Genomic DNA, 25,110 nt, shown 5'->3' on the forward strand with positions numbered 1-25,110 from the left:
GGTTAGGGTTCAATGCAATGAAAGTCCTGGGGTGGCGGGTTTGGGAGGTACGCTTGGGACCGGAAGGTTGCTGGTTCCAATCCGAGGGTTGGCAAACTGATGTGCAAGACCCTCAAGGAAGTCTAACCCGGCTTCCTCAACTGTACGCCACATTAGCACCAAATGAGCATGTAAAAAGCCATCGGAAGTATATGTATACGTTTGGCGAGGGGGCGGGGCATTGGGAATGAACAGGCCCCATCACTGCAGGCTCCGCCCCCAAGTCATCCTGTTCCAAACTGCCCTCAGGAGGGCATGAACGATGTGAGACGAACATACGAGTAATTAACGGTCCGTCGACATCATCAGGCGCCGTGACTTTGTGGTCATAGTGCCGTAATTAATGTAATACGCACGTCTTAATACGAAACATGCTCAGCCAAGTACATTTTGATCTATGGGAACGTTAATAAAAAATAAGCATTTTTTGGTTCCAGATAAAGGTCAGGCAGAGCAGCCTCTGGCGTTCCCGTTTTTAAAAGATCACTTTTTACATAAAAAAATGCCATGAACCAAGCCCACGGATAATTCCCCATAAAAATCACTGCAAAATATGTCAGCTGCTTCCTGTGCCACCCTGGAAGAATAAAAGCAAAGAAAATGCGGCGATTTAAAGTATCCTGTTTGTCATTTAAAATAATAATGTCCAAAAAGATAATGCATGATTATTCCAACCATCCAATTGGGTCGAGGCGGCAATGCGACTTGCCAGTTAATCTTTTGACTGAGAGGTGCTGTCTTCCTGCTTTAATTTACATGCCTGTCCTGGCGGTGCAGTGGAGTGGGCAAGCTAGGCAGTGATTCATTAGCATACTGCAGAGACAGGTCTCACAATGCCGCCTTTGCACTGTGCCAGTGAGTCTAACTGCTCTCTGAAGAATAAGGCCGCCGCCGGACAGCCTGCAGTACACCTGCCACACGTGTCACACGTGTGACGTCTGAAGTGTTGAAGAAAAACAGACAAAACTGTCCTCTAATCAGTGAATCCATCCAGTTTAATTTGGTATAGCGCCCTCTGCTGTAGGCTGCTTTTCTGATCATTAAAAGACACTCGAGGCATTGATGTTGCTCACAATGGACACATTTTTCTGGTTGAAATACATCGAAGAGGAGGAACTGTGGAGACTGGCAGGTACATTGTGCTATATTAGTCATATTTCATGTGAGGTTCCACTTTTTGAGTGAATATACAATGTCTGTACTTTGTCTGGAACGCCTTGCATCATTAAAACTTTTTGAGGTATAATCTGGGAAAAATCTGTTAGCGTCCCACAGGTGAGTGTCCTGTCGGGGGGGGCTTTCTCGCCATGAATGAGTGACACTGTAGAAATCTCTGCAGAGACCAAACTGTGCCAAATCTCAGGTTAATGTCATGTGACGTTTGACCTTGCTGTACACAAAGGTAACCACAGCTGAGGGGGCAGAGAGCCCCCATCTCTTTGAGTGATTGCTGCTCGCGGCGGCTCAGGTGTTCCCTGTTCACATGTCATGTTTAAAATGAGTAACTGATCTTCAGCGTGTTTTAATCATAAATAACTGCACGTTCTGTGTGGAACATCCTTTCTGGGGATTTTTTTCCTTCGATTCCTTTGCAGAAACGGAAACACATCCAGTCAATGGAATTTCTGTGGCCAGGAACGCCTTGTTAATGAGAGCGGTCGGAGAATGGTCAGACTCGTTAAGGTTGACAGGACGACCACAGATAACAGCTCAGTACTACAGTGCTGCGCAGACAGGCATCTCTGAAAGCACAACTAGCCAGTGGCTCTGCAGACGAATGCAGGTCCTACTTGGTGCTACATAGGGGTGCCCAACACAGTGCCTGCTAAATGTTATTTAGTACTAACTGTCCTAATATTAGACCTTTGCAGAACTGGAATCTAATTTATTAGTGATGGATTAAGCAGAAAACACAATGTCACTTGGTCTTAAAACACTCATTTAAAATAAAAATAATACAAGCAAAGTGAATAACTTACTGCATAGCCAGTGTTAGCTGTATATTAGCTAGTTTAAATAATGGCTTGGTATGTTTAGAATTAGTTTAATTAGAATACATACTTGCACAGACCAGTCGGTTTATATAACAGTAAATTGAAGCCTATTGGCGGGAAGAGCAGCCCCAGTGAAGGCCAAGCCGGATTTCGCATCCAGATGTTTAATTACAGAATCGCGTGTAATGTTGAGTCTCCTCATTTTAGAAAGCTCTCCACTCGCGCATGCCGCCCAAACTAAACAGCCGCCTGCAAAATAATCCGGGCACCGCTAAGCTACCGCTCAGCCTATTCTGGGATTGATTACCTTTTAAGGATATAATGGAAGGTGTAAATCTGGCACCTTTTAACCCCTGTGCCTTCGCGCGATCCCGACGGAAAAGCTGAACTGTGAGCACATCCACCCATGAAGGCGACGCTGGGCCCCGCGGCTACCCCTCTCCCCTCTCCCCCCCCCGTCATTTGTATCCTGACTCCCTTGTTCAGTCAGCCGCAGCCTATCCTGTAAGCGACTCTCCTGCCCGCCCTGCCAAACCGCCCACCAGGACGAAGACGGCAGTGAAGACGAGTTGGCCTGTGATTCACAGCGCAGGAACAACCCTGCATTGGCTCCGTGTGGCGCAGCTCGAGGCGAGGGGGGGCGGAGCTCCGCCGACAGCCAGTCGTGGATGGAGCCCCGTGGGTCACGGCCACTTTGTTGCACCTATCAAGGACAACCTATCTGACTGCCCCCCCAGAATAAGGACAAGAGTTTGTTCTTGGTCATTCTTCACATTTCCATACATAGCGAGTATAACAGATGTCTGATATCATTTACTCCGTGACACATGACCTCACTGCTCCTTCACTACTTATGTACATTATTACAATTCTGCAGACATACAATACTAACTACTGTCTGTTACACTATTTGTGTCCTTTATGAAGCACCAATATCCTGAAAACTTAAACGGTGCATTTTATTTTTCATGTTGTACATTTCATTGCTAACTTTTTATTCATTTCTGAATCAATTTATTTATTTTTATTGATTGTTCCAATTGCTCTTATTCCCTGCCTCGTGCCCATTGCTTCCGGGATAGGCTCCGGACCCCCCGCGACCCAGTAGGATAAGCGGTTTGGAAAATGGATGGATGGATGGATACTCTTATAATTCATGGTTGAACGCCACACCATCATCTTGCACTCAGCATCCAGAGAAACTACTTTTTCCTTCGCATTACCTTGCGTTTCACAGAACGACTGAAAATGTCTTAATCTCTCTTGTTTCTGTCCAGTTGAGATCTCCCCTGTGATCACTTTTGGCTGACTGATAACCCTTCCCCTCCATCGGCAGCTATCTCTCCAAACACTGCCTGCTCACTTTCCCCTGTGCAGTTCACAGGTAGATACGCCTCAACACTTCCCTTCGTTCAGCCTGAGAAATCGTTTCAGTGCTCAGCGACAAATGTGACCTGACACAATGGATGGCTCAGAAAAAAGTAGCATTGACTTTATAATGTAAATATGGGATTATACTTTCATTATGCAGTAATACCTTCTTTCAAAGTACATGGATTTGCTTATATAAAGCTTGTTTATGATGCCTACAAACATGGCGGATGGGCCAATTAGCCTTCAGTTGCTCCTTTATCGATGTGCTTTGTGTTCACCCGGGCTTTCTGCTGGTAAAGAGTAAAAATCCGACTTGCAATCACAAGCGATATGAAAGACGGATTAAAATACCAAGCACCGCACGTTCTCCGGGGTGTGTGCCGTCAGTGTTGCTATGGACCTGGCAAAACACACTGCCAGAAGCTGACACATCCTTACAGATGGCAAATGATAGTACCTTTTCTCATTTCCAAGAATTTATTTCGGCTTCCACTGCCTGCTTGTTGTTTTGTGTCGGTGTTTTTTGTCCCAAAGCCTCCATGTTCGTTCCAAGACGAGCTCGGTGTCTCTCTCCGCTCCCAGATTCGTTGGGGGCGCCATCGATCACCGGGCCCCGCGTGACCTCTGCGTCTGACTTTGACACGATGGTTTCTTTCATCATTACTACCTGGCATTTTTACTGCAGAGTCGGTTGACCAGCTAATGACTGCCACCCCCTGATCTATTTTAATGTCCCTGGCTGCGGAGTGAAGCTCGTCGCAAAGAAACGGCTTGCGTGCTGCCCTCACTGTCGACATTTAGGCTGCAAGGATTCCACTGGAGGGTCTGGGGCTGGCAGGACTCAGTATGCAGTAAATTAACCTCCATCCTTTAGCCAGCACATGTAAAAAAAGTGATAGTTTGATTTAAAAAGTGTGAACATTAAATAATATGTATCCAAGTCCAAGCAAGGGAATAGTCAGCTATTCAAATGGTTAGTTAAGTTCTTCTCTCTGAGTAAAGCTAGACCGAACCTCACTAATTATTTATACATGAGATGTACCCTGTCTGAGGTCACTATATTATCAGAATTAAAAGTACAAAGATCTCTGTCCTCGCTTTGAGATGTATACATATTGTAACGGAGTTGGACTGTAGGGGGCTGCGGCACCCATAATGCACTGCTCTCACCGAGGGGGAGAATCTGTTTACCTGTTATTCCTGTTGTTGTTGTTGTTTGTGTTGTTTGGGAGGGAGTTGTTAGTGTTTGCTAATGTAATTGGGTTCTTATGTGTTTGGAAATGTGTTTGGGTGGTTTTTGTGTAAATGCACACAGGCTACCTTGGAGGGGATCCTCGGTAGTACTGTGTATCTGGGCAGGGTTTATGTGTGTGTAGGGGGAGAGCGAGTGAGCTTGTGGAAGAGTTAGCCTTTGCTTGCCTTAGCTGTGGTTTACTCTGTTCTTTACTGAAGGAATAAAAGTTCGGAGGCTTCTCTCCTGTTGAGCAAAGTTCTTCGGTTGTCTCCATTTCTCCTTGTGGCGAAAAACCCATAAAACGCTACAATATATATATATATATATATATATATATATATATATATATATATATATATATATATATATATATATTATATTTCAATAAATGTCTTTTTTATTTATACCTTTAGATTCTTACTGAATTAAATTCCTTTAAAAATTTATTTGTGAATAAAGGATTCCAATTCTAGCTCTAAGGAACTTCCCAGTTAAGGCAGTAGTAGGTTGGGTGAAGCAAAGTTACACACAGTTACTCGTGTGGGTGAAAGCGTGACGTGTAACACGCCAACATGTCATGGTCATACATGACAGCCACGTGTCTCAGCGGTGACGCGCCCTGGCGCTCCACACACTAGATGGGCTTCACGCGCCAGGCGTGTAACATCATTAGTGTTCAGCGTCTCTTCCATATGCACACGAATACCTACAGGATAACACAAACAGCCTAATTCTCAGCCTGGGAGTCGAACTACATTCAAATGAAATGGGGAGGAATTGTATAATTAAGTGTGATTACACAAGTAATAGTCTTATAATGATTTTCATCTTTCATGGTTATTCCAGATTCTCACTGCTTACTCTCTTCTCCATTTGTCAGAGATTATGCTTCTACCACAGACATCGTTGTCTGCGTGAACCGCTAATCGGGGTAATTCCCATTTACCTGCATGTGCGCCTGCCCAAGTGAATAAGCAAGTGTGATTTGGGGAAGTTTTGGAATAGTGGTCATTGAAGCACCGAATGAATGTCACCGGTTATTAAAACTGAATATACACAATCGAAGCTGTTGCTTGGTTCTATATTCCCGACCCGCACACTAAGTCTGCCGTTTCCGCGGGTGCGGAGTAGCTGGGTCCATGTGCACGTACATTACAGTATGCCTGCATAAAGGCGAGAGTAATGATCGTAAAAGCCAGAATGCACTGGAAAGCTGTCAGATAAAGGCGGACGCTGCTGTAATATAGCTGTAATATAAATACAGCGGCCGCATACGCCGCGCTTGCATTTCAAGGTGGGCGACTTCGCGCCACGGTACCTCTATATAAAAAGGCTATTTATTGCCTGTTAATAAATAAGTGTGCTTTTATTGCATTGCTACTGTTATAATATTTTGGGAACAACTGTTGAATGCTTATTTTTTTGCAAACTTTAATAGTCAATTCATTCATTCATTAGACAGTAATCATCATATATAAAACGCCGAAAACAGTGCGCTTTCGTTTTACTTGCATATATGTTGCAACTTGGAAAAAACCCCACAGTGGGAATGTAAGAAGGACGCATCGCGGCTCTGTGCGCTGCCGCATCCCGGGGAAGTTAGCGGTGTGGGGAGAGCGGTCACAGCAGCGGGGGGAGCGGAGCCGGATCGGGGCCGAGGGCTGGCCGTGCGGACCTGGGGGGAGAGCCGTACGCACTGGGGATGATCTGCTGCCGTCCTTGGTGATGTACAAGCCCAATCCAATTAGGTGTCACCTCTAGGCTGTGATGCGGCTGTGCCGTCCCTCTCTGCGCTCCCGTCCGCAGTCCGCTCCATGCAGCCGCGGTGCGCCTTCACACCCGCAGCCGTGAAGCAGCCCCTGCAGCGGGGACGCCGCTTCTTTCTCATTCTCTGATTTCAAGAGGCCAGCTTCTGTGCTTTCCCCCTGATCTTTACGCGTTTTAATTTCATTTTATTTATTTTCTGCAAACAAAATGAGGAGCGCAGATCGGCGGATCGCGGAGAGCCGGGAGTCGTAGGGGATCCCGGATCCCGCCGTCAAAAGAGGGACTTTCATGCAAAAGGTGGCTCGTTTCCGCAAGGTAGGAGAGCCACGCTTTCTTAATGCTTTAATATAATGTGACATAGGGGGTGACAGCAAGGGATGGCCTGTCCCAGTTACTTTAGTTTCACTGTTATGCGTGTTTGATGCGGTCGCAGGAGCCGTGGGCGTAACGTTATTTTAATGTTTGCACGGGCGATATCAGCACAATGCGCACAGTGCCGCTGCAATAATGTAAAGATCAATTTAAAAATACATACAACCTTGATAAGTTAATAGAAACCGGCGATCACTGTAACTACGCCACTTGAAAGCGTATGCAAAAACCGCAGATCCAAAAAATCAGATCAAAAATGAATAAGTAAAACAGGTGATAAGACACAAAAAAGCGTCGCAGAAAAATAAATGTTTAACCTCCACAGTGAAATCACGCGTTATGTAATTATGTTTATTTCTCGGTTATCTTTTTAAATGCACATTTTGTGTTATGGGATGCAGTGGTACTGTACTCTCTTCACGGATACCCGAATCGACTGGAAACTGTTGCATCTTCGGTACCATTCACCACCTAACCGAGCTGGGCGATATAACGCGTGTGTCCGTCAGGAGAGACCATAACAATCTCCGAAAAAATTAAGTGTATTCTCTGCCCTTATTTTCGTATTATAGTGTTAATACGATCTATTTATTTCCCCGCATGTGAACTTCCCGCGGATTCAGCTCCGTGACTTTATCTTATATAACACGCATCTTAACCTTGAGCAGATAAAACGCGCTCTTGCTGATTCCTACTGAGATTGACAGCGAGTAAATCCCGTGTAAATTACGCTAAAAATTTGTAATTGTGCTTTAAACCCCTGGCTTGAAATGCAATCATTCAGGGTAAGTTTTAAATAGCCCAGCAATTACAAAGTACTGTAAGTGAAGTGAACATAAACCCGGGATTTAGTTAACGCCTTACTAAATATACAAGCGGGTCTAAGCCCGTCCTGCTTAGCGTGGAAACAAAGTAATAAGTGCGATTAACCGACTGAAGAGTGCTGAATTATCCAGTCTGTTTTGGTGTTTTTCGACATTTTTATGTTTAGTTCCATGAGCAAAACGGGATTAACGATCCTCTTATAGGGCGCAAATTATGTTGGGATCACGAGTAACAGGTGTAATCCCACGCCCCTATGCTGAGGCAGTAAAGAAATCACATCTACAACATGATTCATTTGCTCTGTATTTTTCAGATTATGTTTCTTGATAAACCACTGGCGGAATTTGAATCTTTTTTTAATGCCCAGTGTCTTAATAACGCACATGCTGAAATCCAGTTAAATTTTCCAGATTAAGAAAGAAAAATGTGCTTCAACCTATGAATAACGTTTTAATCGATTTGTTTTTGGTTTTATTTCAGCCATGGAGGGACTTGTCTAAAGTGGATCCAGTATAGTTTTTGTTTTCTTTTCTTTTTATTTGTTTTCTTGCGGGAAACGTCGAATATCCATCTCAGCGGCGATGGCCGAGAAGCCGGGTTGTGGGTTGTCCAAAAGCAGTACGCGAGCCACGGGCTCCCTGCCTCCGGAGCCCATTGAGATCATCCGGACGAAGGCGCGGTCGCGGAGGGTGCGCATCAACGTCGGGGGCCTCAACCATGAAGTGCTGTGGAGGACCCTGGACCGGCTCCCTCGAACCCGGCTCGGCAAGCTCAGAGACTGCAACACGCACGACTCCTTAATGGAGGTGTGCGACGACTACAGTCTGAACGAGAATGAGTATTTCTTCGACCGGCATCCTGGCGCTTTCACTTCCATCCTGAACTTCTACCGGACAGGCAAGCTGCACATGATGGAGGAGATGTGTGCTCTGTCCTTCGGACAGGAGCTTGACTATTGGGGCATCGACGAGATCTACCTGGAATCGTGCTGCCAGGCACGTTACCACCAGAAGAAGGAGCAGATGAACGAGGAGCTTCGCAGGGAGGCGGAGACGCTGAGGGAACGGGAGGGCGAGGGGGAGTTTGATAACACCTGCTGCCCAGAGAAGAGGAAGAAGCTCTGGGACCTTCTGGAGAAGCCAAGCTCCTCTGTGGCGGCCAAGGTAGGGGCAGGTGTGGTTGGCATGCACAGTGTGGGCGCCTGTGCTTCTACGACGGCAGGACGGACCTCCAAGAGGAGGCGAGGGTGTGGAGGTGTCGGGAAATGCAGGCTGAGCCTGTGGTGGCGAGATCGCAAGGTTCTCTGGCTGTGTTCGAATCGGAAAAAAAGGGTCTGTCCCCTCCCCAGGTGACACAGGACGCAGTCGCACTCTCTGAGCCGCATTCAGCTTGGTTACAGGTGAAGCGTTTTCCGGAAAGGGCTCTGCTGCCCAGTCGGTGATGGATACACGTCCAGGTATAGGTGTTTAGCAGCCACACGCGCCGCCAGGTGAGCGCTGGGATGCACCAATTCAAGCGTCACGTGTCCTGCCGCATTTCAGCAGCTGCACATCCGCACGTTCCAGCGTCAGACCTCTAGCCTGAGCTGGTGTGTTCAGTCTCTTATCTGATTTACGGACATCAAAACACAGGAAGCTATTTGCCGTGGTTTACTTTTTATGTTCTCGACGATGCCCTCGGTGATATACACCCTGCATGCGGCTAGAGCTAAATGTTTGCGGTATGAAATGCACTGCTTTGTGATGATATTTTTATTTTTGTTTCTAGTACGTTACCTCTTTGTGGGTCCATGGAAAAGTTATTAATTTGGCCTGAGTTTGGCATAAACAGCTCCCTGTTTCCACAGGAGTTCCCAGCAGTGCTCATGGTCTTCGTGACATTTTACGATTCAGTTGGTATGCTTAAAATAACGATGTTTTCCACACAGATTAATCTCAGCGATCATCCGAGTACCCTTGACTGCTCCCTAAATGTCGGTGCATTGCTTTCAAATCCAGTCTTATCTGTCCCTGAGTCAGACACGGGCTGTACCGAGGCAGACCTGTCCCTGACTAGCTGACGTTCTGTCTGTTTTCGTTCAATCAGTGCTAGCTTCATTACCGCTAAACCAAAACCCTCAACACCGACATACCAGGCCTCAGGCCCACAGGTGTCCCTGTAGAGATACCCCAGTTCATGACTCCTGGAAGGTTTTTTGTCTGAAGCTCAGCGCACGATTCTCCTTGGATGCAAACGAACAGCCGATGAGCGGCGTCAGCTCAACCTTTATTTAGAAATATTTCTTCATGCCCCCATCTATGTGCAGCATAAAGTCTTTTAGTCACATCCTCCGCTGGGGAAAATGGATCCTAAATTTCGCCCCGTTCTGTCATAATTCACCTGAACGGCCGGGGAGTCATGATGAGGTCTAATCCCTCATAATTTACGCAGAGTCCCTGAATCAGTGCTGGAAGCTGTTCGGGGCTTTGTGGGGGGGGGCGCGGCCAGCGCATTTGGCAGACCGGCCAGCCCCCGCGAGCAGCATCACGCGCTGTGTCCCTGCCCAATGCGCTTTTTTAAACGTCACCTGTTTGTTGCACACTTGCGGCGTGAGTCACACGCGATTAGGTTTCAGCTCCGTTCCTCGGCTGATCCGAGACCTCAGACTGCGAGTCGAAATATCAAAGGTGCCGGTAATCATCATAAATGTGTAAAAGCGCTTTAGAAAACCAGTCTGAGCGTTCAGATATAAGCTGATAAAAAAACAACAGCAGCTTGCCTCTTTTTATATTTTCTTCTTGTGTTTTATTGTATAATATTTCTTGCAAACACCCACCAGATGTGTGTGTATTGTATTTTTTTTTCTTTGTTTATTGAATATGTCATATTTTTAAAAAATAATATCCAGAATGATGAAGTAGATCTATTTCATTTCAATAATTTTAGATCGATAAGAGCATGCTTCTGGGCATTGAGCATAAATTTAAAAAAGCCATCCAGCATTTCAGCCAGACTGTGCTTCAGCCATAGCTGAGATAGTGGCAGGAATTGATGTCCGACAAGACATTCGGGACACGGGAAAAGGCTGTTAGCTGGATTCCGGGAAACCACTATCCTGACACACTTTGTTTTCTTTGCGTTTAATAACGGGAGCCAAGAAACAAAGATGTCCCATCGCATGAACATCTAACATGCGTATAATGTAAATGTAACACGTATGTACTCTGAGGGTTAGCTAATGTAATTTAACACATATGTAGTGTAACACATAATGCGCCAAGGGTTAGGTAACACGTATGTAATGTAACACATATGTAGTGTAAGACATATATGCACTGAAGGCTAGGTAACATGTAATGTAGCACATATCTACTGAGACACATATGTGCACTGAGAGTTGGGAGTCACATGTGTAGTGTAACATGTATGTACACTGAGGGGTAGCTATCACATATGTAATGTAACATATATGTAGTGTAACATTTATGTAGTGTAACATTTATGTACACTGGGGGTTGGGGCACAACTATGTTCTGAAGCTACAGCATCTCCTTCCGCTGTGACACTGGGGGTAAATTTGACCAGCAGTACAATTACATGTTTATAGGAGGACCAGGGGTCGGCAGGCCGGGGGGGGGACGACACTTTTACTAGCCCGCCGAACACCCAGAGGCAAATGAAACGAGGGGAGAATTCTTTCATGCACTGATGCAATGCAGTACGACGTGCTGGGGTGTGAGGGAGTCATGTTCTTCCCTGGCTGTTTCTGCGTTCGCATGAGCAGTGACTCTCCCGTTAGATGTGGCTATAGGCGTAGGACAGGTGGGACAGGTGGGACAGTGTGATGCAGAATGACCACGCCCCTAATGGAGCTGACTCTACATTTTCGGTGGGATCCTATTAGCGGGATTCCCTGTGTTCACGCCTCACGGAAAACACGGCTGCCTTTTAGGATGAGATGAGCAAATGAGATCATGCTGAAGATGCAGGATAAGAGCTTGAACTTTGAATACGGGTTGGGGTTTCACATCGGATCAAACCAGGTCACGTGAAAGACGTCTGTGTGAACATGGAAAATGTCAGCTTGACTTTAGCAGTGCTGACAGGGCCCACTTGGGCTCCGGGGGGGTGGGGGGGGGCAGGCTTGAGGCCTGGGTCCGTTAGAGGAGCACAGGCTGCCGCCAAAGTCCGCCGTCCTCATTTGTATGAAGACCGAGTGTAAAGCATCATGGAGGCACTGCAGCTTCATCTGAGACTGAGGCACATGTCCTCACCGTGAAGCCTTCACCAGGCGGCCAGTGGCCCGCAGAGTGAGATGAGAGCTTCAGCTGAGGCACATGTCTTGCATCGCTGGTGCGTAGCCGGTGCCCATGTGCTGGACGGTCACATGCCGATAATGGACATTAAATGGGCCAGATAATTAACACATCACTGCTAATTACCAGGAGAACCTACTCTTTCAGAAACAGATGATTTGAGGTTTACAAAATTATATGGTTTATAAAATAAGGGATACCCATCCATCCATCCATCCATCCATCTTCTCATCACTGTATCCTATTGAGGGCCGCAGGATGGAGAGATGAATAAGCAGTAAATATCTTAAATGTCTGTATTCTTCAGCAGAGGTGACCAGAGGGCTTTGAGAGCCAGCAGATAAGAGATGGATAGATGGGACCAACCTGCTGATTACCTCACCGCTTCCAGCATGAGGCCATTAATATAATCGAGTTGGCGAGCCGGTTCATGGCTGATGAAGGAGCGTGTTTATTTTTTTGTCTGTGGCGGTGGCTTGTGTGGGTTTGCGATGGCTTTCTCTGAAGCGTGTCTGATTCGTGCAGCATGGCTAAACTGTGCTGCTTCGGATAACCCTGCCATTTAGATATTAATCGCCTGAATAACCGGGGCGTCACTGGCCGGACGCGTTGCTCTCGTTAGCGGGATTCCCTGTGTTTCCGAAAGCACCTCAGAGGGGATCTCTCTCCTGGCAATTTGAGCGTTTAGCCTCTGAGAATGTGTGTGGGGTCCGGGGGGGTGCAGGGCTCAGTGGGTTAGGACACGGTGCCGGTTCAAATCCCCGGGTTGGCAGAGTGATGTCACAGCTGGGCCCCTGAGCGAGGCCCTTAACCCCCAGTCGCTCTAGGGACCGGCTGACTCTGCGCTTCTAGGTAAAAGTATCTGCTAAATGTGTGTAAATGAGTCTGGCAGCGAAGCCTGAGGGTTTGTGGCGCAGTGGGGTTTGCATGTGGTTATTTACTGTTGTTATTTCCTCAGACCTTGGGGAGTCGAACCTGTGCAGGTTGGGGGGCGGAGGCTGTAGTTGGGGTTTGAGCCTTGTTCCGTCGTCACACGTCTATTATGACACCACAGCATCTGGGGCTCATTGGTGCCCAGTCACACCCCACAGCCAGAAGCTCAGAGGGTCCCACTGAAGACTCTTGGGAGGAGGGGGGGGGTGATGCATGTAAAATTGGGCCCCCCTGCTGGGATCAGTGGAGCAGAAACCCTCCTGAAACACGTTTAATTTGAATTCCTGGGACGAGGACCTGTAGTGATCATTCGGTCGATAGAGGCATAAGTCCCATTTCACTGGCGTCAATACAAACTGGGCTTGGGCCTGCTGGAGTACTCAGAGCGCAGTGACACCATGACGGTGACGATGCGAATGTGGTCCAGGGTGAACAGGGTTGGCTCCCTAGGAAACGATTCGACCCCAATCCCCTCAGGGAGGCCCCCAGGGGGCGCCGATCAACCAACACGGTCGCACGGGGTTCGGATCGAAAGTAGGGGACGATCACAGCAGTGGGCCGTCCCCCCCCCCCGCACAGGTCCAGTCCCACCACAGCGAGCCCCTCCTTTCATCCACATCATGCGCGCCAAATCAATAAGCATTTTTAAAGCCTCTTTCTGGCCTGTTTACTGTCATTCTGGCTTATTATGAGCTCCGTCATTTCCGTTGTTTCTTTCTCTATAAAGCTGGTTTCTAACTTGCACCCTGTGGTTCTCTCATGCTGTCCTCGCTCAGTCCACCAGGACAGGGTGTCCTTCACTACACGTGAGCAGCGTGGGGAATCGCCCCCCACGTTACGTAAGGCGATGCGCCCGGACGTGCTCGCAAGGGGCTGGTGGTTGGGGGTCATTCCCTAAATCCTCTTTGCTGCGCTTTCATAACCGGATAAGACAGTCCGGTTAGATTAGAGCGAGGTGCTGTGGGTAGTACCGCTTCTTATTTGGGAATATCCCCGCAACAAGCGAGGTTTTGAAGGATGGGATTGTGAAAAGTGTAATTAAGGCAAACACTTTCAACTGAGAGACCGAATTGAGATGTGTCTTAACTGAATTTATAGCCTGATAAAATACTAATGCATACCGTCTGAATTTACAGCTGACCAAATCCTAATGTGTGCTATCTGAATTTACAGTCTTGACAGATTCTAGCATGGACTATCTGAATCTCCTAATGTGTGAATATTTTCTGAAACTGCAGTTTAAAGTGATAAGCGCATTAATGAATGAATTGCTGTTGGGAATCCAGAGTATCACACAGTACTTTGTGAAATAAAGGCTCAGGGTGTGTGTGTGTGTGTGTGTGTGTGTGTGTGTGTGTGTGTCTCTGCGTGTGTAACACTGCTCCCTTGTGTTAGGCACTGCACCGGGGCCCATAACCATGGTGAAAATACTGCAGTTGGCCAGTCTTTAGCAGTAAATCTGATTTTTATAGAAACTACGCAGCAGATGTTGATGTCGCCCGCTGTATTAAAGCCCAGGGTGTCACAATCTACTTTCACCTCCCACCTCAAGGGCTATGCGATTTATTCCAGCCCAAGTCCCCATACACCCTCCCCCCCCCCCCCCCCCAAACCAGGATATGGTGATCCAGAGATCAGGTAAACGAGAGGCTCTTAGCATGTGATTGGTGAGTGAAAATGGGTGTGTGTGTGTGTGTGTGTGTGTGTGTGTGTGCATGTGTGAATTATGTTTATATTACACAATGTAATAAAAACCTGTTATTTTGACATTGTGGGGACCATTTTCAGGTTCCCACAAAGATCTATGAATGCAATCAAAAAAACTAAAAATGGTCTCATATTTTGTTTGGTTACTTATGGTTAAGTTTAAGGTGGAGGTTTGGTCGTCATGTTGGGATTAAAGATTTCCCCATGGAAATGAGAGTCCCCACAAAGATATAATTACAAACCTGCGTGCGTGTGTGTGTGTGGGTGTGTGTGTGTGTGTGATGTCCTATATTTCTTAAGGTAGACTCCGATCACTATTTTAATGAAAAAGGGTTAACGTTAAGACCAAGGGTTTGGGATGAACGTACACGCAGTAATTAAGACGCATTCATGACGACCTCCTGGCCCCATCAGTGCGGCTTCTGCGATCTTTAAGCAGAACATGAGGCACCTACATGCGGACAGTGACAGCTGCAGCCAGCAGACGGGTAGATGCCGGAATGTTCCTCAGCCCAGGCCCGCGCTGACCATGCCTCATGAATGACGACTTGAGCTGCTGGGACCGTGTCCTGCACCCAGTCCCCTTTTTATGACTCCTGCCTCAGGCGGAATAAACGCCGCGTCATTAATCTCGTTTGACAGTTGTCCATGGCCCTGTTCTTGACACATAATAGCCGCGGCCCCTCCTTGGAGTTACCTCGACACCTCGCTGGACCTTTCCCAGCAGCCCTTGCGCGAGGGCACCGGATCGCTCACGGTGTTTTGGCTGAGAGTGAAGGACGAGCTCTGAGCAAACTCTCAGCTAATAACGGCGGAGGGACAGGCCCAGCCGGTGGCTCTCTGTCAGGATGAGGGCTCTCGCGATTCGGGTTCGATTGCCACCTGTGTGTTTAAATATGGGGACCTCTTGTGTTTTCTGTCAAATGGATAGAGCCTGAGATGGACCCCGCAAGTCAGGCATACATGGTTCAGCTGTTTTTGTTTTCATTCAGTCCTTAACAAGGGAGAGTATAGAGTAAGACCCTGGTCTACTGTATAAATCATTAGCCAATGTATTACTGCTGCAAGTCCCATGTTGGGGCAATATCATTTCGTGTCTGTATATTAGCTACGAGTCCTGACTGACCAAAACGTTGTCTTGATGTTCCCTGAGTGTACACTGGACACAGCAGACTTCTGATGCCCTTGTATTTGGTACCGGTCAAGTTCCTATCTGACAATGTGACCTCAAGGTTATGGGTTGAAGTGTAAGCGCCCTCTGTACTATTTATGTGGTAGTGCAATGAGTAGGAAAAAGGTTAAGCTAATCACATTACTAATGTTAATAAGATTAAGTTGCATAAAGCAAACATAGCATACTATTAATAAGAGGCTAGGGGACAGGGGAGGGGGCAGGTTCTCCCCGGGACCGTGCTGGGGAGTTGATGAGTTGATGGAGGAGGTGATGAGTCCAGGAGGTCCATTAAGGGCCTCATTAAGTTGGTTCATGCTCCAGTGCACCATATCACCAGGTTCTGGTACATGAGAAGGACCCGAAAGACCTCGAGCTCGCAAACATTCAAAAGGAAACTAAATATCTGCAGTTATTCCCTAAAAATAAACCTTTGATTTCCTCCTGTGTGCGGGATCGGGGGGTGAGTAGTGGGAGAGGCAGTCCTGTTCTCCTTAACGTGTCCTTATCGTGAAGGATGTACACGTCCCTCACCTCGGTGGCGTTCCTCAGGAGCGCCGACACGCTGCTCCATGTCCCAGCAGAAAGGCTACTTGTGGGTCAGGAGCGCAGTGTGTGAGGGTGGTGTGGTCCACCTCCAAAGCAGCGTGGAACGGCAGCTCCACCGGGCTCAGGCAGCTGCCCGCGGTCAAAGTCAAGCAGCGCCCATTTCCAGCAGCACTGAACCGTACACTCACAAGGTTCAGCTTGGTATGAAAAAAATAATCATTTCCTTCATTTCCATTTGGTTTCTTTGTGTTTGACCTTTTTAGAAAGATTTTTTTTTTTTTGGGGGGGGGGGGGGGGGGGTTACCATGGAGACTCTTGCATAAAAATCCCTAATTTGGACGTAATGTCGCAATAAAGGTTCAGAAGTATTTTTATATCTCTGTACTGTAGAGAGGATAAGCAGAAGACCAAATATTTTTATCTGGTTTCTGTAAGGTTCCTTCCACGCAGCTTCAGATGAAACTTGGAAGATAATGTGAAAAATCCCATGTTCAGCTGCACCAGTGAGGTGCAAATATAAACTGTACAGTAGGAGTTTTACATTACTGCTAAAGCACAACAAATCATATATGGTACCCTGATGCCAGAGAATGACCACTGAGGGTGCGGAGGGAGAACTGCAGCCTTAAAGGACGACAGGAGGTAAGTGAGCCTGAAAGGGAGCAGGAACAGGAGGTGAGCCTGAGTGGGTGCAGGAGGTGACTAAGCCTGAATGGCTGCAGGAGGTGAACCTGAATGAGAGCAGGAGGTGACTAAGCCTGAATGGCTGCAGGAGGTGAGCCTGAATGAGAGCAGGAGGTGACTAAGCCTGAATGGCTGCAGGAGGTGAGCCTGAATGAGAGCAGGAGCTGACTAAGCCTGAATGGCTGCAGTAGGTGAGCCTGCATGAGAGCAGGAGGTGAACCTGAATGAGAGCAGGAGGTGACTAAGCCTGAATGGCTGCAGGAGGTGAGCCTAAATGAGAGCAGGAGGTGACTAAGCCTGAATGGCTGCAGGAGGTGAGCCTGAATGAGAGCAGGAGGTGACTAAGCCTGAATGGCTGCAGGAGGTGAGCCTGAATGGCTGCAGGAGGTGAACCTGAATGAGAGCAGGAGGTGACTAAGCCTGAATGGCTGAAGTAGGTGAGCCTGCATGAGAGCAGGAGGTGACTAAGCCTGAATGGCTGCAGGAGGTGAGACTGAATGAGAGCAGGAGGTGACTAAGCCTGAATGGCTGCAGGAGGTGAGCCTGAATGAGAGCAGGAGGTGACTAAGCCTGAATGGCTGCAGGAGGTGAGCCTGAATGAGAGCAGGAGGTGAGCCTGAATGAGAGCAGGAGGTGACTAAGCCTGAATGGGTACTGGAGGTGAGCCTGAATGAGAGCAGGAGGTGACTAAGCCTGAATGGGTGCAGGAGGTGAGCCTGAATGAGAGCAGGAGGTGACTAAGCCTGAATGGGTACTGGAGGTGAGCCTGAATGAGAGCAGGAGGTGACTAAACATGAAAGGGAATAGGAGGTAACTGAGCCTCAATGTGACAAACAGGCAAAACTAACGGTTGGATTTCTCCCAGTGACAGAGATAGATTCATCATGTTCTTAAAGCAGGAGGAGTAGCGTGTGAAGGAGCTCTGAATCCTCTGGTAGCTTTGCAGCATTTTCTGCATAGTCAGTTTTTAGAGCTCCTAGCTGGTATTTCTCATTAAATTCCCCGTTCCCCTTTTGGTTCCTGCGAATTACTGCTACTGCGGCTTTTCATTATCACTTCAGCACAGGGGGGTCACAGTGGCCCCCTCTATTGCAGTAACACACAAGTCAGCTTCAACTTCAACCCGAGTGCCCACCCTCACCCAGATTAACCCCAACCCGAGTGCCCACCCTCCACCTGGTTAACCCCAACCCGAGTGCCTACCCTCCACCTGGTTAACCCTAACTTTAACACGTCCGAACATCCGGTTCCCAGTTAAGCCAAAACTGACTGAACATGGTTCTTTGCCCAAAGGGACCCTGTACTGCTCCTTCTGAACCTCATGCATCAGCTGTCCCCCCCCCCCCGCCCAGATAGCATGGGGCCCTGGGCTGGCAGCCTAATGCACAGAGTGCTCTCCCCCAAAATGAAACCGTAGAAAATGACTCAGCTGGTGTGGTGCTAGTTAGGAGAAGCTTTCCTGTGCTTACGGTCCTAGCAGGTATACCGCTCCCGTTTGCGGGTGGCAGTTCCGCTTGTTATGCGATCTGCACACCTTCTGCTTTGTGTGTTTATAGGAGTCTCACTTACAAAAAATGTTCTGAGGGCAGAAGGAAAAAATGATTGGTCCAGAGAGAGAGAACCAATCAGATTGTAGAGTTCAAGCAACTAGTGGAGGCGGGCCCAACCAATCAGATGTCTCGGTCCTGCCTCCTCTAGTTCCACATTCAATTTGTTTAATTCTCGGAACCAATCATTTTCCCTTCTGCCCTCAGAACTTTTTTGTTTAAGCAAATCTCCCACAAGATTTTGCTTCTGGCTTGTTTCCTACCCCCACTGCTCCTCGGTACCTTGGTTGAACAGACAATGCTGTTGTTTTCCCTCATTCTAGGCTAAACGGCGAAGCTCTTTCTTCTTCTTGCTTCCCTGACGCTTGTGCAGAGACGCATCCTGGCATTTATCGTTTCATTAGCTGCCTAATTAAGGTGTCAGACTCGCATCGTCCATGAAATCCGCACATCTGGAAGTCTCGTTACTGGCTCTAACGACGGCATTTTCATTTCTGTTTTAATAAACACGGGCGCATGCACAGATATTACAAACAGCAGATAGTCAGTGGAAAGGGGGGAGGGGGTGCATTCATATCCAGGGGAGGGGCAGGTATCTCCACTCCCTAACATACTGTAGGAGCATCTCAGGAAGTGGTCAGCTTCAGCCACAGCTTTGGCTGCCAGCATTTCACCCCCCCCCCCCCCCACAACACCCTACAGCTCCAGGGCCCCTGTGGATGAATCGGATCACTCATGTGGTGCTAATCTGGCCCTGTCCCTGAGGACTGTGCACATCACTCTCCTGTTGTGGTCACAGCGCTGTGGATCCGGCTGTAACAACGCGCTTCTGGCATGCCGTGTTTCTGCTGGAACGCCATGGAAGGGGCACAGAGGCCTTGTTTTACTCATATCAATAAACTCGAAAGGCTTTCAGGCCAACACATATCCGCTCCGCACATTAATTTTAATAGCTGATAACACCGTCTCCTGTCAAAATGCCTTCCCCGGCCCTGTTCAGTTATAGGGGTTTTTCAGCATTATTTACATTATATAACGCACACACATATACACACATCAAACGGAAATGCCAAGCTTATAATGTGGACCTGACGTTTATTTCACCCCGAGATGAAGTCATGAAAACAGACTGTAATGTGTTTATTACAGCATATTACATTATGCTCCCTAGCAGCACAATGAGTTTCCCCCAAAAGTGTAGCACCTGTTCCTTTGCTTTGTTTCTTCAAGCCGCACATATTTGCATATAATGCCTGGAATTCCGGATTTTTCCATTTACCGCTGTTGAGAGCTGGAAGGCCCAGGCCCAGGCCCTCCACTTTGCAGGGAGTGGCAGATGGCTGGTGTGGATTATATTCTGAAGCTGCAGAAACGAGGTGTTTTGTGTGCGTTATAGAGGGTATTATGGGATATATGGCTTTATGCTTAATTTAACACTCGATGCCAATGTCACAACAAAAAGACCGGAATGCAGATCTGGACAGGACCTGCCGATTTAGTGTGGCCATGTTGATTTAGTCTAAGCTGTCACTACTGATTTAGTGTGAAATAATTTATACTTTCCATTTCACTAGAAGACACAATGACACTGTGTTTATGCAATTTTTGTACAGCTCCATCTTAATTAAATATATTGTGAATGCGGCACAAATATACGTGACCCTGAATGCTATTTTTATGTTTTACGTTGAGCTGATTAGCTGACACTCTTCAGAGAGAGAGATTATGACCCAGATATCGATGGAAGGGCTGCCCGCTAAGTCTGCTTGGAAAACGCGTAGAAGGTTCCGGTTCACTGGTTGGTGCAATGTGTGTGTGGGGCGGGGGCGCGGGCGGGGGGTTCACCTGAACCAGCAAAGCAGCAACACGTGCGGGAAAGACATCCCAGGAGGGGGAGGCCCATGGACATCACCACGCCCTCCGCCTTGGCCCCCTCACCCTTGTGTGTTAGGGACGGGCCTTAGCCAATTACCGGTTCTCTATGCATCAGATTAATGTGGGAGCGGCCCGCCCACCGGATTATCTGCCGGCGCTGATGGCCAAAGCGAGCCTAAGTGGGCCGAATTAGAGTATGACATCGCAAGTGGCAGGCTTTCCCACTTAATCCGGAAGTGTTGGCTTTATTCATTGTGCAGAGGGACGTAGAGGGCAGGGTGGCATTGCGGGGGACTATTATGGGCTGTTTCTATATCCCACTGATGCTCATCACGCCCACGCAGACGCCAAATGAGCAGCTGATGCAGGTTCGAGGGGCGGGGGAATGTCCCCTGGTCATACGTCGACACTCTTCTTCCTGGGATCAGTATACATTTGGGCTGAATACTGCCCAATTCACCCAAAATAATCTGCCAACAGAGGGCGTCAAATACGATGGTGGTGTTGCCGTGGGTTGTGCTGACAAATGTCCTGCTTTTGCGCAATGTCATCTCTATGGAATCCGAAATATTTACAGAAGACGGAAGGTATATGGGATTTAGTGACCAGTCCTTTTTCACTGTTCTCCTCCCCTCTCTCTTCCCTTTCTCTCATCTCTGACGAACGTGTTTGTGAGTGTGACACACAGCTAAGAGCACATGCGGCAATCCTGCAAAGGCAGCAGGGGTAAACTTTAAACTGTTTTATTTTTTTTACTATAGTCTTGAATAGTAACAATAATTAACATTGTAAAGCTTGCTAAATTTTGCTTCCTATGACATAGAAAAAGTGTTTTAGTGAAACTGAACAGGTATAATGCCTGATCTTGATCCATATCCTTGCGATGTGAGAATTGTGCACACGCTGATATCAATATTGCACATCGCCCAGCCCTACTCACTAGCGACAAAGTCTATGCATCCAAAAACCCTAAATTAAATGATATGTGACTGACTTCCCTTGTAGATTAGTCATGGAAAAAAAGAATTGTTTGAGTTTCCCTTTTGTTTTAAGCAGCAAAAAAAATACATTGCAGCAGAATGTGATTTTAATTTGATTTACTTGCCATTGCACAGCATGTGATGTGAATATTGTGCATGTGTACATTGAGCTGACGATACTGGAATGATTCGTCATGCAGCTAAGCTTCAGTGCCTGTGGTCAGAAGGTCGCTGGTTCGAGCACGGCCTCGGCACATCTGCAGGGTCTTGAGCGGGGTCCCTTAACACCCAGCTCCTCTGTGCCACAACAAGTGGCTGCTCTTCTCGGCCAGCTCGCTCTCACCTACAGAGAGCAACTTGGGGACTTATTAAGAGAATTTCCCACATGGATCAATACAGTGTCAGTTATTACACACTTTTTTGCCTTTGTCTTGCATTTGTTTCTATAATGTCTGAATTTCCATCCAGGAAATAATGATGTATTTTCCTATCTCACGCTTTTTATCAAAGCACAAGAATGGGGTATAAATTGCATGTGCTCTTTGGGATTCAAACCCACAACCTTTGCACGGCAAGCACAATGCTCTACAGGAGCTGCATTTTTTAAGCGACAAAAGGTTGTTAATTGTGATCTGCGTCATTGTGTAGATTGTCAGTGTCACAGAATCCCAGAATTCGTGACTGTTTTATAAACCCCAAAGAGCCAAAGATCTCTGCCAGGTCGGGCATCCTTGAGCCTAAACGCCAAAGAGGAGAAGATCTCAATGAGAGGGGACGTCCTCAGCCAGCCCTGTGCTCTTTCACGCAGCACTAGACATTTTCCAGATGAATCAGCAGCTATTTTCTCACTTGTTGTGTATTTATTTATTTATTTATTTTTTATTTTTATTTTTTGGTCTTACAGCTATTACTGTGAATTATAATTATATCAGCCTTGCACTTTCAGAAGCGGCTTCGGTGGCCAGCAGTGGGGCTTTCTCCAGAAGGAACACGAACACGAAAAGTCTGACAAAAAAGCCCGTTAAGAAAACACGCATCGAGCGGAAAGGAGTATGACTATTTCATAACTCGACAAAGTCACACAGAAGTGGTCAAGGAGAGAAAATGACCCACGGACTGCCCACTGGGGACATTCACCATGCTCCTGTTCTTCAGCATGACTCAAATGAAAAATGTGTTTGTTTTACAATCCACTCAATATTAATAATCGGCCACATATTTAGTAGGTTGGCACACCCCCAGACCCCCCCCACCCGACGCTGGCCTTGTGTGAGTCTTAAGGACCTTCCTGGAGGTGGAGAGTGAGCGATTGTGAGCCCAGTTTGATTCGAAGGTCAAGGTTCTGATATGTGGACTCGATCGAAGTAAGCCAGTACCAGTACCAAGGACAGGAGACATCTCCTGCTGAGTGCAGGGCTAATTTAATCACATTTTCTCCTTCAGGAGTGAGGGTCTCTTTTGAGGAGTAAAGCAGAGTTATATGTAAGGGGTTGGCTTTGCTGATACGTGCACAGCTGCTGGCTGGTCTCACTGCTCTCACATCCAACCGCCTTTTGTCTTTTACATTGTTGTGTCATGTCTGCCTCGACCTCTGAACCTCGTCCCGCGCTCCATACAGGTACTCTTCCCCCCCAGGTCTGGAAGGGGGGGCCGACGGCCGGGAGGGTGCAGCTTGGCGCCACGTCAAGTCGCCTTAGGATGGAAAGCGCAATAGTTTCCCGTTATCTTCCATAAACATGGGGGGGGGGGGTATTTTAAGTCCCGGTTCCACTGAAACACAGCAAAGAAAGTAAGAGGAGCATGACCATCATGCTGTAATCGCCTTCTCTCTAAGCGCTGCCTCACGCAGGGCGGGAAATGATGGTTACACTGGGCTGGGGGGTGGGGGGTGGCAGAGGCACCCACAGCAGCGGGGAACTGAGTCAAAATCTTACCAAAGCACAAGGGGGGAGTTCCCTGCTTAGCAAATTTATCTTATTCAGGATCAGGTGCAGAGTCAGGATCTGGACTGTGATGGTGGGGGGATCCCATCCAGGGTGTACCCCAGGATTGTGATCTGTGCTGCCTGGGAGCCCCCCTACATCCCTGGCCAGAATGGATGGATGGATGGATGGATGGATGGATGGATGGATGGATGGAGGAATGGATGGATGGATGGATGGATGGATGTGTAGGTGGATGGATGGAAGGATGGATGGATGGAGGAATGGATGCATAGATGATGGATGGATGGATGTGTAGGTGGGTTGGTGTGAATCGGTGGATGATGTAATTTCCTGCATGTATTTAGAGGGAAAGATCCCTCCCACTAAACGCTTAAACAGCAGCAGCAGTCCATGCTGTTTGGGGTCCCAAAATGAAGGGGAACACAGCGTCGCTCGGTGATGACAGGCTTTCTGGGTCGTCTCTGTCATCATACTAACGTGTTTGCAGATGTCCCCCTTTATCCATAACAAGTGATAAACCCCAGATCCTGTCCTCACCGTACTGCAGCATCGCTCTGGACACCCCCATGCAGGCTGTGAAGCCCCACCCCCACTGATCACGCCCGTCTCAAGTTTCCCCTAATATGTTTCCCTGTCCTGGGGAGGGGGGGGGGTGTCTCCGAGCCTGCAGATGTCACCGTGGACAGGTCCGCAGCGTCGTGGTGACAAGCCAACGTTAGAAGCCCGTTAAGCACCCGCTCCGTGGAGATGTGGCTCGAGTTTTTAAATGCGTATTTATTCAGAGGATTCGTGTTGCAGACCTGCAGAACGTGCCAAGCTGGCACCGCCTGGGTAACATCTGCTGCCGACGTTCCGCTGACAGAGTGGCACCGCGTCCCACAATCCAGCGTTTCTGTCACCTGGAAATGCGTGGAATGTCCCGGAGAACTCGGCGTTTTTACGGCCGATAAACATGACGAATGGAACATTCCGTTCGCATTTCATACACAAACGCGCACGGCTGGATGCAAATATACACAAAGCTTGGGAAGACAGAAAGGAGGGATCTTCCAAAAGAGGAGTGGAGTATCCCCAGAGGGAGGCCTCTCTGTGCGTGACGGCTTGATCTCCGGCATGCAGGGATACACAGTAAAACACACAACCCTGGTTCATGGGGTTGCGGGGTGGGTTCTGTGCACTCCTCTAGCATTTACTGGGGGAGCCGTCTGATTTTACTAAATGCTTTATTTCACCTCATGACGTGTCTTCTGTCCCCAATCGTCCATGAAATAAGCACGTTCTGTCCCTCAGCTGTCCTGGAACGTAGGAAGTAACAACTGGAGCTCACCGCATGCCTGTCTCTGTGCCGCTTCATCCCCAAATGCTCCCGATGAAGGAGAGGAGAAACGGACGGGACGGGGCCAGGGGCCCACAGGTCCAGCGGTGGGGGGGATTAGAGACCACACTAGGGAACACCCGAGAGTCATTATAAGTAAGTAGTTAATTAAAAATCGACCTTGGCAGGCCACTAGTGTGCAGGAGAGAGCATTGTGGCCCACGTACAGCCACACAGCTCCTGGCCTCAGTCCTGGGTCCTGGGGCTCTGCTTCCGGCTGCCCATACATTTTCCAGATTGATTCCCTTTTGTGTGTGTTTGGGGGGGCGGGGAGGGGGCACAGCATGTATTTCCCTTAGACCGATTGATTTGGTTTAAAGGAAGCTGGGTCTCAAGGCCGACACAGGGCCGTTACACAGGGACTACACGGGACTGTCAGAGGGCCGACACAGGGCCGACATGGGGGCTGTCACAGGGCCGTTACACAGGGACTACACAGGGCT

The 25,110-nt window shown here is 48.0% G+C and overlaps 1 protein-coding gene across 1 annotated transcript in view; it reads left to right on the forward strand.

Moving 5' to 3' along the window:
• Window positions 1–6,204: 6,204 nt before the first annotated feature.
• kcnb2b (potassium voltage-gated channel subfamily B member 2b) overlaps window positions 6,205–25,110 on the forward strand; it is a 54,013-nt gene continuing 35,107 nt past the window's right edge. Inside the window, exons 1-2 of the mRNA XM_048976929.1 lie at window positions 6,205–6,723; window positions 8,086–8,768. Of these exons, the coding sequence (XP_048832886.1) occupies window positions 8,187–8,768 (582 nt within the window). The 5' untranslated portion in view covers window positions 6,205–6,723; window positions 8,086–8,186. The remainder of the gene's footprint in view (window positions 6,724–8,085; window positions 8,769–25,110) is intronic.

The sequence above is a fragment of the Brienomyrus brachyistius genome, chromosome 15, assembly GCF_023856365.1.
Source record: "Brienomyrus brachyistius isolate T26 chromosome 15, BBRACH_0.4, whole genome shotgun sequence".
Taxonomy (NCBI): domain Eukaryota; kingdom Metazoa; phylum Chordata; class Actinopteri; order Osteoglossiformes; family Mormyridae; genus Brienomyrus; species Brienomyrus brachyistius.